The 15,230-nt window shown below is 46.9% G+C and overlaps 1 protein-coding gene across 1 annotated transcript in view; it reads right to left on the bottom strand.

The window, feature by feature from the left end:
- The window catches only part of LOC142560003 (uncharacterized), a 28,795-nt gene that overhangs the window by 10,841 nt on the left and 2,724 nt on the right, over nt 1–15,230 (bottom strand). The window contains exons 2-7 of the mRNA XM_075671737.1: nt 12,439–12,615; nt 11,740–11,823; nt 10,398–10,570; nt 4,878–4,958; nt 1,661–1,794; nt 1–8 (exon numbers count right to left, since the gene is read on the bottom strand). The exon at nt 1–8 is cut by the window's left edge and continues 74 nt beyond it. Coding sequence (XP_075527852.1) covers nt 1–8; nt 1,661–1,794; nt 4,878–4,958; nt 10,398–10,570; nt 11,740–11,823; nt 12,439–12,595 — 637 coding nt within the window. The 5' untranslated portion in view covers nt 12,596–12,615. The remainder of the gene's footprint in view (nt 9–1,660; nt 1,795–4,877; nt 4,959–10,397; nt 10,571–11,739; nt 11,824–12,438; nt 12,616–15,230) is intronic.

Here is a 15,230-nt window from a genome sequence, read left to right as displayed (position 1 = left end):
TGTCGCCCCTGCGTTGCACCAATGGAATCAAATTAAAAAAAAAGGAAATCGTTATACAAGCCGATACCACGCTAGCCTACGTTAAAGGAAAAACATGGAGTTGAAAACTCTGTTGCAGCAGCCGCAGAAAACAATTCTCAAAGTAAGCGAATTTCTAATGGGGACAGCATAAATCAAGCGTGGACAAACATTAGCGATAGTTCCGAAGATAGTTCCGATAGTTCCGAAGTTTGACGATAGGAGCGCAGGTTTTTATTATCAAATCTTTGGGTAAATGTTACCACAGCGTGACGACGACGGAGGCAGCGCTGTGTAACGACGATGCCGACGGTGTGACAACGACGAAATGACGAAGGCGGAATTTATGACCGTGCAACGGCAATGACGGTGGTAGCATGACCGAACCGGAGTAAAACAAAGGGATCCCGACTACGTGACGACGACGGCATAGCGGCAACCTGAATGACAAAGGTCGCGACGACAACAGCATGACGACAGCGTGACGCCGGTGGCACGACTACGGCTGCACGCCTGCGCCTTCATCGGCGCTTGATTGCTCCACGCACCCTTGAAGATCACGCGGATCCCCAGCGAACGCTGCGAAAGTCGCTCTATGCGAAGCTGGGGTGAGCCGGTGTGACGCAAAAGGGCAGCGCATCTCGAGGAGAAACGAGTCGCGAACTTCGACGACACAGAGAGCTGATATAAGTGACTCTATAGGCAGAAATCCAGAGAAAAGACGGGGAATGCGGGAGATGGAAATTCAAGACGATGAGCAAAACGTGAACAAGGTGAATGCAGGAGCCAACGTTTCGACAAATGGACTTGTCTTCTTCAAGGCGACCATATGCTTTCCTCGCCACCGTATATTTTTAGTGCTACGTGTGAAAAGGAAAGCAGAGGGTGCTCACCTTGTTCCTTCATCTTCCGTCGGTAGAAATATACTGTGGCGAGGAAAGCACATGTCGCCTCGAAGAAGACAAGTCCACTTGTCGAAACGTTGGCTCCTGCATTCACCTTGTTCACGTTTTGCTCATCGTCTATAGGCAGAGCTACACGTAGCGCCCATGCACTGAAATGATGATGATGATGATGCTTCGTTAGCAACCCCTTTAAAAAGGGAGCTGTGACAAATACTGGCTTATATACGGCTTGATTTACTCAGGTATGCTGTACGTGTTTCTCATTTCAAATCGGTAACCTCCGGGCATTGTCACACTTCACAGGGTCTTCAGGTGCTGGGCATCAGGCCCAGAATGGTGAAGGGCCTTCTGAGAACTCAATCTCCAGAAATAGGTTTGATTACGGGAAAGGGTGGAAACATGTTGGTGGAATTACAGCGCGTGTGTATATGCTGTCAGAGAATGGCTCTATTTATTTTTTTTGGCTATGTGTGTGTGTGCGTGTTGCGGGGGGAGGGGGGGGAGGGGCTATGCTCGAAATTTCTTTCGCGTGCACGCATACGTATTGGTGTCTTTCCAACAAATTTTACTTGCGAGAGTGACGCTTCGCACGTGTCGTTTTATACCCTGTGTTCTTGTGACCTCTCTGTCTTTTCTTGCTAAAGCAGTGCACGGTGTTTCTGTTTCACACGATTTTCCGTCGTGTTCTCGAGCGGTACAGAAAAAAAAGAAGAAGAAGAAAGGTGTACACTGCTCACGAGGGATCGGAGAGCGAGTCGAAGAACTGGTTGATGTCCAGGAGGTAATGGCGGTTGACCAGCTTGACCACGACGAACGGAAGGCGCAGCACGGAGCGATGCGTCACCTCCGAAAAGTACAGGTGCCAGTCCATCTGAAACCGCCAGGACAGCGAGTTGGGTGATGTTTTGTGACGCCTATACTGCCCAAGGCATATCAACAGGCAGACTACGGACAACGTTTTGCCATGGCAATATTACGCACGATCGTCAGATGTCGGAGGCTAAGATCGCGCTTTTACGCCAGGGACCCGTTTACGGTGCTTCCGTATTCAATCCACGACGTTCCGTATCTTAGAATGATTGCCGAACTGCCACAGTACATACCGTCTACTACACACCTGTGTAGAGCGCTCGAGCACTGCTCTCGAAAGCGAAGAACGAGCAATAACGCAGCTGCTAGGCCCAGCGTATACCGGCGCGTCCAGCGGCTTTCACTGTTCTCAAGCGTTGTCTCTCAAAACTGGCCAGCAACGAAAAAACAATGATTGTGTACGCTGCATCGCAGCGCAGAGATTCAGTGCTCTAGACCGAAGTGTGGTCGAAGTGTGGAGGCCGCATACTAGTCGATACTTCGGTGGCGTTACATTATAGCGTCGATACTTCCCTAAATCAGTCATGTAGCTCCAACTTTTTCAGAACCTTATATCAGTTCTTGCGCGTCAGCCACTACATTTATTGGTTAGGTTCTGCATCTCATTGCCAAAATTATGCGTTCGCTACTACCGTCGTCTGCGTCGGCTGTTTCGTGGTCAGTGCATGGGTGGCCTTCAAGCTGCGTTGACGAGCTTCTATAATGTGAAGGATACCTCGCCGTTTAACAAGTACTTTGTAGCGGTACACAGATTCCTGCCTCGCACAGGCTGGTGCTTCTTTAAAAAGAAAGGTGCGTTCAGTGGTGGGATTCGAACCAAAGGCCTCCAACTGCAACATCCTCGTACTCTACCTGCCACGCCACGAGGTAGGCACGGAATCGGCAAATATCTAACAAACTATGTGAATATTTAACAAAATGTCTAACAAACTATCTAGAATCAGTACAAAATCGTGCCGCAAGATTCATTCATTCATGCTATTCATATAATGCTAGTGTAACATAGTTAAAAGCTGAATCCGGCCTAACAACCCTGGCTTGTCGGTGTCGTGTCGCTATAGTACGTACTTATTCCATAGGTTCTTTCACAGCTCACTTCATCATCCACCCTACATCGGTCCTCCTGCAAGCATTTCACTCCGCATTGGTCATCCCCTTCAAGTCGCCCGGCCACGTGCGCGCACTACCACTTCTGGCTCATCATTCTTTCCACGCTCAGCCTCGGACTGGAACGGCCTTCCACACGACATCTCCGTAATCACCTGCCCATCGACGTTCTTGAACTGTATAATTACCACATTTAGCACCGAGTAAACGTATACCTAAATATATTTTTCTTGTGTATTTAACTTATTTTATATTTGCTACCCACCCCTTATGTAATACCCCCAATCCTGGGGGCCTTTAAGGCAATAAAGTGAAGGGAAGTGAAGACTGTAAGCCTCGCAAACTTCCCTCCTCTGTGCGCAGCTATAGCGCTGGGAGCCACGTGACTAGCGCGGCCATCACATCGCATAGCAACAATTTGATTTTTAAATGTAACAGCGGCTACGAACGTGCCAGCTTCCTTCACGGCCCTGAGCCGTGCACTTAACCCAGCTGAGAACGGGGAGAAGAATGTCTCATTTTTGCGACACCTACGCGAACGATATGAGCCACACGCTTAGAGAAAAATAAAAAAAAGAAACGTTCAACGCATGTGGAACTCAAATCTGGGTGCATCGCATGGTGGACAAGCACTTTATCGTGGCTAGACGAAGGCTCGAATCGAGTAAAGCCCAGTATGAATTTCGTAAGTCTACGGTACAATATGAGCACCACCGCGAGGGCAAGGACGTGAAGAAGAAGCAGAAGCATCCTCGTGTGCCGTTATATGCAGTATGATCAGTGCTCATTTTTATGCCATGAATAACCAAGTCGTCCAATCTTCTACACTTATTACCTCAATTTTAGCTGCTGTGCCGCCTCCGAGATCTCCGGTGCAGCGTGCTGCAGATACCGTGGTTGGTCGATCCACATCGGAGATCTCAGAGGCCAGCCTCTGTACGCGCCACTAAAAACTCGCTAAATGACTATCAATAACGTTAGTCAGCTGCTAACCATTCTCGCGGAGATTTTAGTGATGCTTTTAGCAAATAAAGGATCGGAAATATGCGAGAAGGTACCAAGCGCTACTAACAAACCCTAAAATCGTGCGAGTTTGTTTATATTCATACCTCATAAAGTAGCCGAGCGCTGCCTAAGATGTTGCTGCCTATTATGATGACGAAGTCTTAAAAGGAAGCTGTAGCTCGGCTCAACTCCGACGCGGTTTCTACAAATACATGTAAAACGCAAAAACGCTTTGCTGCTGCAACCTCTGGACCGATTTTTAATGCAATTTATTGCATTTGAAAGAGAAAGTTAAATTCTAGTGACTGTTGGAAGCACAGTTTCGATTTAGGGTCTGAATTTAGTGAGGTGAGAAGGCTTTTCAAAAATTCAAAAGTTCGAAAAAAATAGACGCACAAGGTTTATAAATTATAGCGCGGCATGAAAAAAAGATATCGAGGTTCTGCAAACGGTACCCATTAGATCATTCAAAGCGGACAAATTCAATAAGCCAATTTATATCTTACGAGAATTCGTTACGTTGTGCACGAGGGTACTGCAAAAGCTGTATTTCCATATTACTAGATTTTTTTTTAGATTCATGTGTAACACAGCAATTTTGTCCGCTTTAGATGTACTATCATATGGAATTCACAGATTTGCGATTTCATTCTTCCTTGCTGAGTTGGACAGTTGTAAACTTCATAGTTTCGTTTTCTGATACTTCGATTTTTGCCAATCTTTAATAAAAAACTGACAATCTAAATTAGAAATTGGAAACCCACAGTCACTAGATTTTACGTTTCTTTTTCTTTTAAATGCGACAAACATCGCCAAATTTGGTACACCGGTTGCCGAGAAAAAAGAATTCTCCTTTTACGTGTATTCAGATAGGAGCACCCCTGCTGAAGCTTCCTCTTAAGATGTGCATGTAGTTTCGTAAATGCGCAAAATTTTTCCACATAGAAATGATCACAACAGCATCACGCTCACCACTTTGCTACCCATGAAATCGGACACCCTCCTGTAAGCCACCGGGTTATCCACGTCCGTCGGTTTGAGGTTCAGGATCCTCTGCAGACGACACAGTGAGGTGCTTCAACTAGCGATCTTAGCATTAGCCTGTCCGTTTACGTATTACAGTATACTAAGGGTGTGCGATTAGTGATTTTTGAGACTGACTCGAATACGAATCGAATAGTGCCACAAGCGAATCGAATGTAATCGAATACCGAATAGCTTTCGAATAGCTTCTGAATAATGAAAAGCCTTTATCGCAATTAATATAAAACGATCTATTTTTCATTACACAGTATATTACGAAGCGATGTTTATTCACAACGCAAATAGAGGATTAGGAGCAAACAAGCCTATAAAGTAAGGCTATACGAAGCCTGCTTCACTACGCAAGTCCTGATGGTTTATGTTTATACTATGCCCGAGGGGACGAAAATTTACCGTACTATTGCTCCGATTTTAAGCTTAATTGGGCGCAGCTTACGTGTAGAAATATTCGAAAATTATTCGAAAACTACTCCTATTTACGAATAGTGACTATTCGATTCGAAAAGCGAATGGAATATAAAACACTATTCGATTCAAATATTCGAAAGCTTCGAACATTCGCACACCTCCGCAATTTACGGAACATCAGGTAATCAATGGCGGAAAACTAAGTAGCCGTGTTAGTAGCGCCATCTCGCGCCGCAGACTTAAATGCAACAAAACCTGGACCGCATAAAATGCCTCGTTTAATATAGTGTCCAAAGGGAAATTTCGCTGCAGTTGGCTTTTAACGAGATGACACCGAGCTAAACCCACCGTGCTTGCTCAGTGGCTATGGTGTTGGGCTGCTGAGCACGAGGTCGCGGCATCGAATCCCGGCCACGGCGGCCGCATTTCGATGGGGGCGAAATGCGAAAACACCCGTGTACTTAGATTTAGGTGCACGTTAAAGAACCCCAGGTGGTCGAAATTTCCGGAGTCCTCCACTACGGCGTGCCTCATAATCAGAAACTGGTTTTGGCACGTAAAACCCCATAATTTAATTTTTTAACACCGAGCTAACATTGCAGCCGACCATATTCTACTTAGCTGTGGCACGTAAGTGTTGCTTGTAACATATTCGTTAACGCTCAGTGCTTCTCTCTCTCTCTCTCTCTCTCTCTCTCTCTCTCTCTCTTTCTTTTTTTTTTTTCTTCCTTAGACAGGCATCTGAATACTGAAAGACCGCTTGAAAAAAAAAACGTGTATTTATCTCACGATCCAGCTTCTACAACTTTCCTAAAATTTTGATGACGTTACTTTATTATACAGATCTGATCATTATTAGACCTTGGTTTTGTGTCAACTTTAGCTTCGTATATTCTTTAGGAGCTTGACTCAAGCTTAAAAAAAAGTTTCCTCCACATCCTCCGGGAGTTGTTGGGCCTGCCGTTAGCATAACACCTACGTGTTACCCTTGGCACACAGCCGCGGCCCCATGCTGTGTTCATCGTAAGCTTCGCTGGTATTTTCATGTTTTTGACCCGTTCATCACCAATAGATGGTGTCGAGAAGTTTATAGTCTGTAAAAACATCATGTTTATCGGGCAATTTTTTTTTTCACGAAATAGCCGATAACTTAATGCTTCACCATATATGACACAGCAATCAGTGCTTGCCTCACAGAATCACCCGAATGTTTTCCTCGATCACACCATCACAGCAGGAGAGTAAACAATAAACAAACGTCCTGGTATTTCTTGTGCGTTGATTTAAAGTGTATAATTGTGAAACTAACCGGTTTATTTACGAACTTCTCCTACGCGCGTTGTGTCAGAAGCAGGCCTCAATAATCTTTTAAGGCAAAGATAACACTAACATTATTTCTCTTGTTACAGTCGCTATGTATTTTATCGCAGAAGAGGACGAGATTCTAGTTGAATATGTGGGCCTTCACCATATGGTAAGGGGTTAATAGACGATACCGATGACCAGACTTGTGAATGTAATTACTTGTATATAATTAATCGTAATCAATGACGTTTTTCGGACACTTTGTAGCTTAACGGTTACTTTGTTTACTTGGTAAGGCTCGCGCTAATTCAACCTCTTCTTTCAGTAAACAATTACATGTAACCACGCAGTTACATTTTTCACGAAACAAGTTATAACAGGTGACGCAGCTTTGACCACACAAATTCCGCGGGAGCTACAGTGTCCAAAGGGATGAAAACATGAACCTCGCTTACCTCCTTCGCACAATCGGCCTCCTGCACCTACCCCCGGGTCTCTTCCCCTTACAACATCCATCCATCCATCCATCCATCCATCCATCTCTCTCTCTCTCTCTCTCTCTCTCTCTCTCGTGGAAGCGTCTAAGCAGACTTCATAGGCGGTAAGAGCTGCTTCTCAATTCTCCTTCGCTTAATTCCTTTGATGACTTGTCTCATATACAGACAGATGGTTTAGACTGTTAAACGCATACACCTCTCTACGTGTCTGGTATATGCATGCCTCACATACACCTATTTTTTGTGATTGTCACACACGAACAGTATCTTCAGGGCCGACTAACACGCAGCTTTATACTAACCTACATTACACGCGCGTTATTTGGCCACCTTTTCAAAGAGCAACCTTTTCGTTTTTAGGCGTTCTTTCCAATCAGTCGTTTCAATCTGAACGACTAACGAGCGAAGGGCGCCCGGAGGAGGTTCCCCAGGTGTTGGCCGACAAATATATAACGGCACGTTTATGGCTCGATGGCGGTGTCTACCTCGGACCTCGATGCCAGCGTATCACCTGTCGACGATTTTGTTTTTCCACTGGCCCTATAGTTTGGGAGTGTCTTCCCCTAGCCTCAACAGCCACGTCACATCAACTTCATAGGAGTCATAACTCCACTGCAAACTCGTCAACACTGGCTTGGAGCTCTTTGGCCATACCTGGCGCTTACGCCACTGAACACCACACATTCATTCATTCACAATGAATAGCTGCGCTTCATGGAGGACACACAGTCACGCATAGTGGCATTGGGTAACCACATCCTCGTGTGCAAGGTGCTGGCACGTTATAGCACAGTCCTTCTCTCGAGCGCACACACCGAGCGAGTTTTTAGTGTTTGCTATAGATGTCTTCGCAAGAAAAGCGAGGGAAGGTTACCAACGAAGAAAATTTTCCAAAGCAATCATTAGTGAAAATGAACAGCGTGTTGATGTCTGCAGGGGACGCACTGAAAGAGCCGGACCATTTCTGTTCTATTCTATATCGCGGTGCATTCACTGCATTTAAGCAGTGTTAAAATGTCGCTTTAATGTCATCGATTACTTTTGGTTATTAATTGTTCAATTATTTTCACAGGACCTTAGTTGGTAACTGCAATCAACTACGTTTCTTTTTTTTTTTTTCTCGAAAGAAGTGATTGAAACTGCAATCGGTTACTTTTTTTTTTTTCTGTAGCGTGTACAGGTCTGCCGATGGCCAATTTACCGTTGCCACGGCCTTGACCAGGTCGACGACCCCCTCGGCGCGCGTTCTGCGTTCGGGGACCGCGTGGATGCGCAGCGCGTCGTACATCTCGACGGTCGCTTCGTACAGGAGACGCCTGTCGGCGTCCTTGAGGACGGCGCCCCTCTGCAGCAAGTTCTCCGGCCGAATCACCAGGCTGGGAAAGTCGAGCTACAATACCGGGTGCAAAACACCCGCGCAGCACGTCAGTGGAGGCACTGTAGACGCCTGGGCAAGTTGGTGTAGGCATTCTTTTCCAACGGCGCAGTGAATGTGCACTCGTCTGGCCCTTTGCGCTGTTGAAGAAGAACGTCAGTGGAACACGAAAAGAGAGCCGCGAGGCTCCCACAGGCATCGGTGGTTTCGTAATTGTGTTGACTTCGACATTTACAATCTTACGTTAGCACTATTTGGAAACTCACTCAAGTTCACCGTATGTCGTTATGTGTTTATGTCCGCGGGTAACCTCTCTATAACACCAAGCTTGGGTCACTGGGTGCCCTATGATCCAATGAGTAGAGGACTGGGCTGCTGCGATGGGCGAATCGGGTCTAAACCCAACCGTCGGACCAAGCTGGGCCACTCATGAGTACGTAACTCTGTGTATGTGGTTATCTTCGGTGAACCTCTCCGGCGACAACTTGGGTCACAGGATATGCTCCACTGGGTATGTGTCGCTCTTCAATGACCCTCTTGCGCGCAGTCTCTGCATATGCACCGCTCTTCAACGAACCAGGCTCTGATGCCAACTAGGGTCACCGGGCGTCTCTAGATATATGTACTATATGTGCCGTCATTCGTAATAATTATTACACAAAAACACGTCATCAACAATCACCCACGAACCATATACCATAAATTGCTGAAAGTCGCCAATCATCTCTAAATGATGGATGCACCGGCAATATTTGCTCAAAGCCTTTGAAGTGAAGCAGTGCGATAAAAAAAATCACGAAGAATGCAGCAAGCAAAGGACAGAGCAATGTTTCCTTTCTCCTGCTTGCTTTTCACACGGCACGGCGCACCAGCGCTTCTGCATTCTGCCTCCGTCGGAATGCGTACGACGCGGTCGGCATCGAATCTTAAGACAATACTACATGCGCTTAGTTTTGTTATCATGACATTTCTAGTTCTTGTCTGTGTGCCGCTGCCTCCTCCGCCTCTGCTGCATTGGATTATTGTAGTAGTTTTTCAACTCAAAATGTGTAATATTGTATAACGTAGTTTCTAACATCCATGTCCTTGTAAAAGTCCATGTCGTCATTAAAACCCCAATGAGTTAAACTACTTCTGACTGAACACTGTAGTTGGACCCACTACTGGCCTCTCGCCACGGGTCCAGAAAGTGTTTGTACTACATGTATAATATTTCGAAAGGCAAAGAAAGAAAGAAAGAAGAAAGAAAGTAGACAGACAGACAGCACGTTTGTCTTTATTTTCCCCGTAACCGGACTGAGCCCGATCTTCGCCAACAAAAAATTCAGCCTTGCACCAGATGCTTGCGAATGCAAAAATCGCCCCTAATGCGATTATGTGAAATATGCGAAAAGGGCGTAAGCCTTATGAATATGCGCGTGTTTCCCGATTCCTGCATTAAAACTAGCAACCGTGTTGCAATTCACGATATTATTAGCTGTAACGGTCAAATCCGTCTCCATGTTTTAGCTAATCTTTGCCAGGTCTTACGGCAAGCATCGACTGCAGTAAAGCTTAGTCCAGAAATTTACCAGCAAAAGCAGCCCCGCCGGGCGTTCGTATTAACCATACAATCGTGTTATCCGCGCAGCAAACCCGACGCTGGCCAGTTCACTTCGGTAAATCACAGTTCGCGCTCAAGTCGACAGTTCGAAGTTTATGAAGTTCAGTGTTTGGCGGAAGCCCGTACTGTCGGGACGGAACACGGCGAAAAGGTGTAGACCAAAGGTAGTCGCAGTTTAACGGGCTTCACCTCGCGACACGACGAGGAACGACAGGCGCAACGTGAAAAGCCACGGCGCATGCGCAGACGCGCTCGCTCACCTCCAGGTACTCCTTGGGGTAGGAGAACTCCGAGCGGAGGAACCGCACCCGGAAGAAGCCGTCAATGTCGAACTGCAGCACGAGCTCGGAGAGCACCTGCGCCAGCGGCCGGTTGCCACGGAACATGGCGACGTCCAGGTCGTACATCGCCTTCCTGCCCTTCTCCGAGTCCTCTGCGACCGCGTTTCCGGACATCGGAACACGTGACGACGACGAACGCGCGCGCGGAAGAGTACGTTACAGAAGGTTCCATCCCTACTGGGACCGTATATAGAGCGAACGCGAAAAAAGTGAACTGGGGCAGAACTCACGGATGCGATGACTATTCAAATATGCGAATAGCCGAAATGTGTCATGCATGTAAGAAGGCGCGGACCGGGCTAGTCTGCTCGAAGGAACGAGCTGGTCTAGTCGAAGAGGCCTACTTTACTTGCACAAGTAATCGAAACGCATAACCGGATAATTAACAATAATTCACTAGTTAAGTTTCTACTAATTACCTTACTTATTGCACTTTAGAAATTCTAGCCGAGGAGTTCGCAAGGCCGATGCCACTTGGAACGAATTCTCAGGATGGCATTCAATTTCGAGATATTAACTTCCGAACTTTTGTGGAGGAATATTGGCGTTCGAGTTACTCTTGTGCTTCAACGCATAAAACGACGTTTTGTTAAGGAAGTGGAACGACAGTGCATTTTTACCGGCACATTGAGGGCGCATATCTCGTAAATGGTGTCATCCCCATAATTATCTTCAAGTGGATATGCCTTGCGGTCTCAACCTTCAGAATTTGTAAATCGCCATACATGCCAAAACGTAATTGATTAAAACTTAATTAGTGAATTTTCTGTTAATTAGCCGATTACACATTTCAATTTCTTGTGCAAGTAATGTCTGTCTCTTCGAGTAGACCAGCTCATGGACTAGAGTTGATATCTGCCACAGGTAATTTTCACAAATTTTTTAAAGTGTTCACTGAAACACCCTGAATTCCACCAAAGCCATCCCAAGGAAAGAAGGCTTGCATTTGCAGGGCCGTATCATGCGGCGAACGTTTTCAGAACACCGTAGCAAACACAACACATGTCGATAAATATGACAGAAAGAAAATTTATAATAAATGCAAAAGACACCCGTGTCCCATGCACTGGGGGCCCGTTAAAGATCCCCTGGAGGTCAAAATTAATCCGGAGTCCCCCACTACGGGCGCCTCATAATCAAATCACGGTTTCGGCACGAGAAACCCCGGAATTCATTCTAATATGACAAATGATTAGCCCTAGCATTAGAGCTACTCCAATGCGCGAAAATACCGACAGAATCCATAGTATAATGAACTTACGTTTACTGGTGCAACCTTTGTAGATGTCGATCATGGTGGTTACGAGACCTGTAGTAATAGACCTCGCCCGCCTCTGACTCTCGGCTGAAAAGCATAGATGTTTCTTTAGTGCAGCGTTCTTGCCGTACCACACTGTAATATAATTTACACCCTAAAAAGTGCGAAAGGGTGTAAATGTGTCTATAACTCACACTCTTAGGGTGTCAGTTATAGATAACACCCTATGGGTGTGTGTTATCGACACATTTACACCCTTTTTCACTTTTTAGGGTGTAAATTATGTTACAGTGCAGCGATATTTTGTCGTTATCATTCAGATCAGCACGTTTGCGCTCTCCTTTTCTCTTTATTTTTTTTCTTTTTTTTTCCGAGCTGGGAAAATACTATGATTTTCACCTAGCAGACGGGGCGCGGTAGCATTAGCCCGTTGGTGATACTTTCGCGATGCAGAAAGCTCTGAAAGCCTAAATATTCACAACTGCGCCATTATTTTTATTCTACGCTCTAGCACGATACGCGACGACGGTAAGCCGTATAAATAATTGAGCCCGCGGCATGCCTACACCGCGAGGTTACGCGGAAAGGCGGGGCAAGCGCCACACCGTGACTAGCGCCTCACTGGGGCGACGCATCACGCATACCTAAAGCTCCCTAATATCCCGCGGTATATAGACAGCCTACTGGCGTGTTCGTGTGTACCTTTCAGCGCGTCGCGGACGTCCGCCTCGATGTTCATGCGCATGTGATCCAGGTACGAGTGGCGCCAGGCGTAGTCGGGTACCGGGTTCCTTTCTCTCCAGTAGGCGCAAGTGTGCTCGTAAAAGTCCACGCAAGCCGACACACTCGCGTGCTCCATGATATTGTCGAAGCGCTGCGCTGTTGTCGAGGGTACGAGAGCAGTGAGAAGACGGAGGGGGAACAAGAACACGCACGATATGTAGTGGCTGCCAGTATAGACTATAGGCGATCGCACGTTTGTATACTCTTGACACCTTCGTTTGCACAAGCACTTTTAGAATGTGTCGTCGTCACTTCACGACGTGCAGACAGACAGTGCCCGTTCACTTGCATTCTCGTGTTCCAGGTTCTGACTCGTGACAGGAAGAACATTGCTGTCAATACAAAAGAAATCCACCTTGTCACTATAACTCCTATTGTTCCAATCGTTATGCCAGGCTGTAGCCCTTTGCTGATCACGCGGAAAGCGAAAAATCGCATTACTCCGCCACGAATGAATCAGGCTGAATAACGCGCGCTCCTGGATAAAGCGTTACTTCAACATAAGTGCCGGGGTGCAGTGCTCAGAACATTTATTTGGCTTGGAACTCGAAACATGTCACGAGATCAGTCCACGCTTACGACAAGGATAACTTTTTCTCATCATTTCTGATGACCAACCCAAGCATGCGACAGCCCGTGAATTATTCTTATTATGTTTGAGTAGTTAAATAAATCTCTGCCGGTTAGCATTTCATCCAAGGACATCAGCGCCATACAAAGTGACACAGCTACTATTGCTGTGACGTCGCCCCCGAAGACTCTGGCTCGTCGCGTTGCTTCGCGCCGGAGATCTCGGAGGCGCATTCCATCGCCCATAAACCGCTGCTGCATATCAAATAGCTGGGCAGAAAGGCGCTCAAGCAGCGCGCTCCGTCGGCTGGGCGACTCTTATTAAGGCGGCATTTGGAGATGGGAAGTATCGGTAGCATGCTAAAGACACGGTGGCACAAACGAAGGAACAGTCCAAAATATGCGTATTTCAAAAAGTTTGAAGAGAACTTGGAAATCCTGTTTTGTAAATAAATACAGCCAAACTTGACAAAGGAGAATTAGGGAAACCAATTGTTACATAGCACGCGCCGTTGGGCTATAGCCGCGGTTTACTTCTTGTTGCAATTAAAAGTAAAAGTACAGGGACTCATGGTGTTAGTGCGCCAAGTAGTCCGGCCGAGTGCGGCTGCGGTGCCGATTTTTTAAAGTCTAAGCATTTTTGGGCGCGCACCCCAGCCCCGTCAGGCGAAAAGTGTATGATGCCTTGCATTTGCACAAAAATGCGTGTTGTGCAAAGTTAATACGTTCAATCGTTATAATAGTGTAAATGTAGGTGATTGGTAGCCTTATAAGCGAGAAGGAACAATCTAAAGAAAAAAATAAGTAAATAGAACATACCCGTAGGGATACATAGGGCTACTTACAAAATACGCGGGGAAGCTTATAGTAGCGGTGGACCAACTGAAATTTAGTAGTGGGCCGACTTAAATTTAGCAGTAGGCTAACTTGAAATTTGGGCGTGGGCCAGCTTTGAAATCTGGGGGTGGGCCAAATTGAAATTTGGGAGTGGGCAAACTACAGTTTGGTGGTGGGCCAACTTAAATTGGGGTGTATGCTTACGCATACTTCGAAAACTCCAGTGGAGTTTCTGCATTCTTTTCGGAATTGATATTAAATCAGTCTAACCTCCACGCGCGACGGTTTCGTATTTACGCGAGTTTGGCAGAGAAAAGCAGCAAAAAAAGAAAGAAATATGTATCGCCCGAAAGGCGAAGCATCGATTGCGATAGCAAATTACTAGACGGCTATGCGGAGTAAGATTAATAATGTTATTGGCCGTAAATACTCGTAAACATTCGCTTACTAATTAAACTAACGAGCACGGTGTCACGCGCGCATATCCAAATTCGAGCACATCTCACTCGATGACCGCAGACACTCGCTGTCAGGACCCTGGAGCGAGGAAGCGCGGCAGCTGCGATCGAAGTGACTTTCGTGCTGCCTTTCCCTTCAGCGCAAACTAAGCGGCATCGAGCACGTCTCACTCGATGACCGCAGACACTCGCTGTCAGGACCCTGGTGCGAGGAAGCGCGGCAGCTGCGATCGAAGTGACTTTTGTGCTGCCCTTCCCTTCAGCGCAAACTAAGCGGCGTTGAGCACATCTCACTCGATTACCGCAGACACTCGCTGTCAGGACCCTGGTGCGAGGAAGCGCGGCAGCTGCGATCGAAGTGACTTTCGTGCTGCCTTTCCCTTCAGCGCAAACTAAGCGACGTTGAGCACATCTCACTCGATTACCACAGACACTCGCTGTCAGGACCCTGGTGCGAGGAAGCGCGGCAGCTGCGATCGAAGTGACTTTCGTGCTGCCTTTCCGTTCAGCGCAAACTAAGCGACGTTGAGCACATCTCACTCGATTACCGCAGACACTCGCTGTCAGGACCCTGGTGCGAGGAAGCGCGGCAGCTGCGATCGAAGTGACTTTCGTGCTGCCTTTCCCTTCAGTGCAAACTAAGCGGCGTCGAGCACATCTCACTCGATGACCGCAGACACTCGCTGTCGAACCCTGGTGCGAGGAAGCGCGGCAGCAGCGATCGAAGTGACTTTCTTGCTGCCTTTCGCTTCAGCGCAAACTAAGCGGCATCGAGCACATCTCACTCGATGACCGCAGACACTCGTTGTCAGGACCCTGGTGCGAGGAAGCGCGGCAGCTGCGATC

Source organism: Dermacentor variabilis, chromosome 10 (assembly GCF_050947875.1).
Source record: "Dermacentor variabilis isolate Ectoservices chromosome 10, ASM5094787v1, whole genome shotgun sequence".
NCBI classification, from domain to species: Eukaryota; Metazoa; Arthropoda; class Arachnida; order Ixodida; family Ixodidae; genus Dermacentor; species Dermacentor variabilis.
The sequence above is the reverse complement of the archived record's forward strand: the minus strand, read 5'-3'. Positions and strand labels throughout refer to the sequence as shown.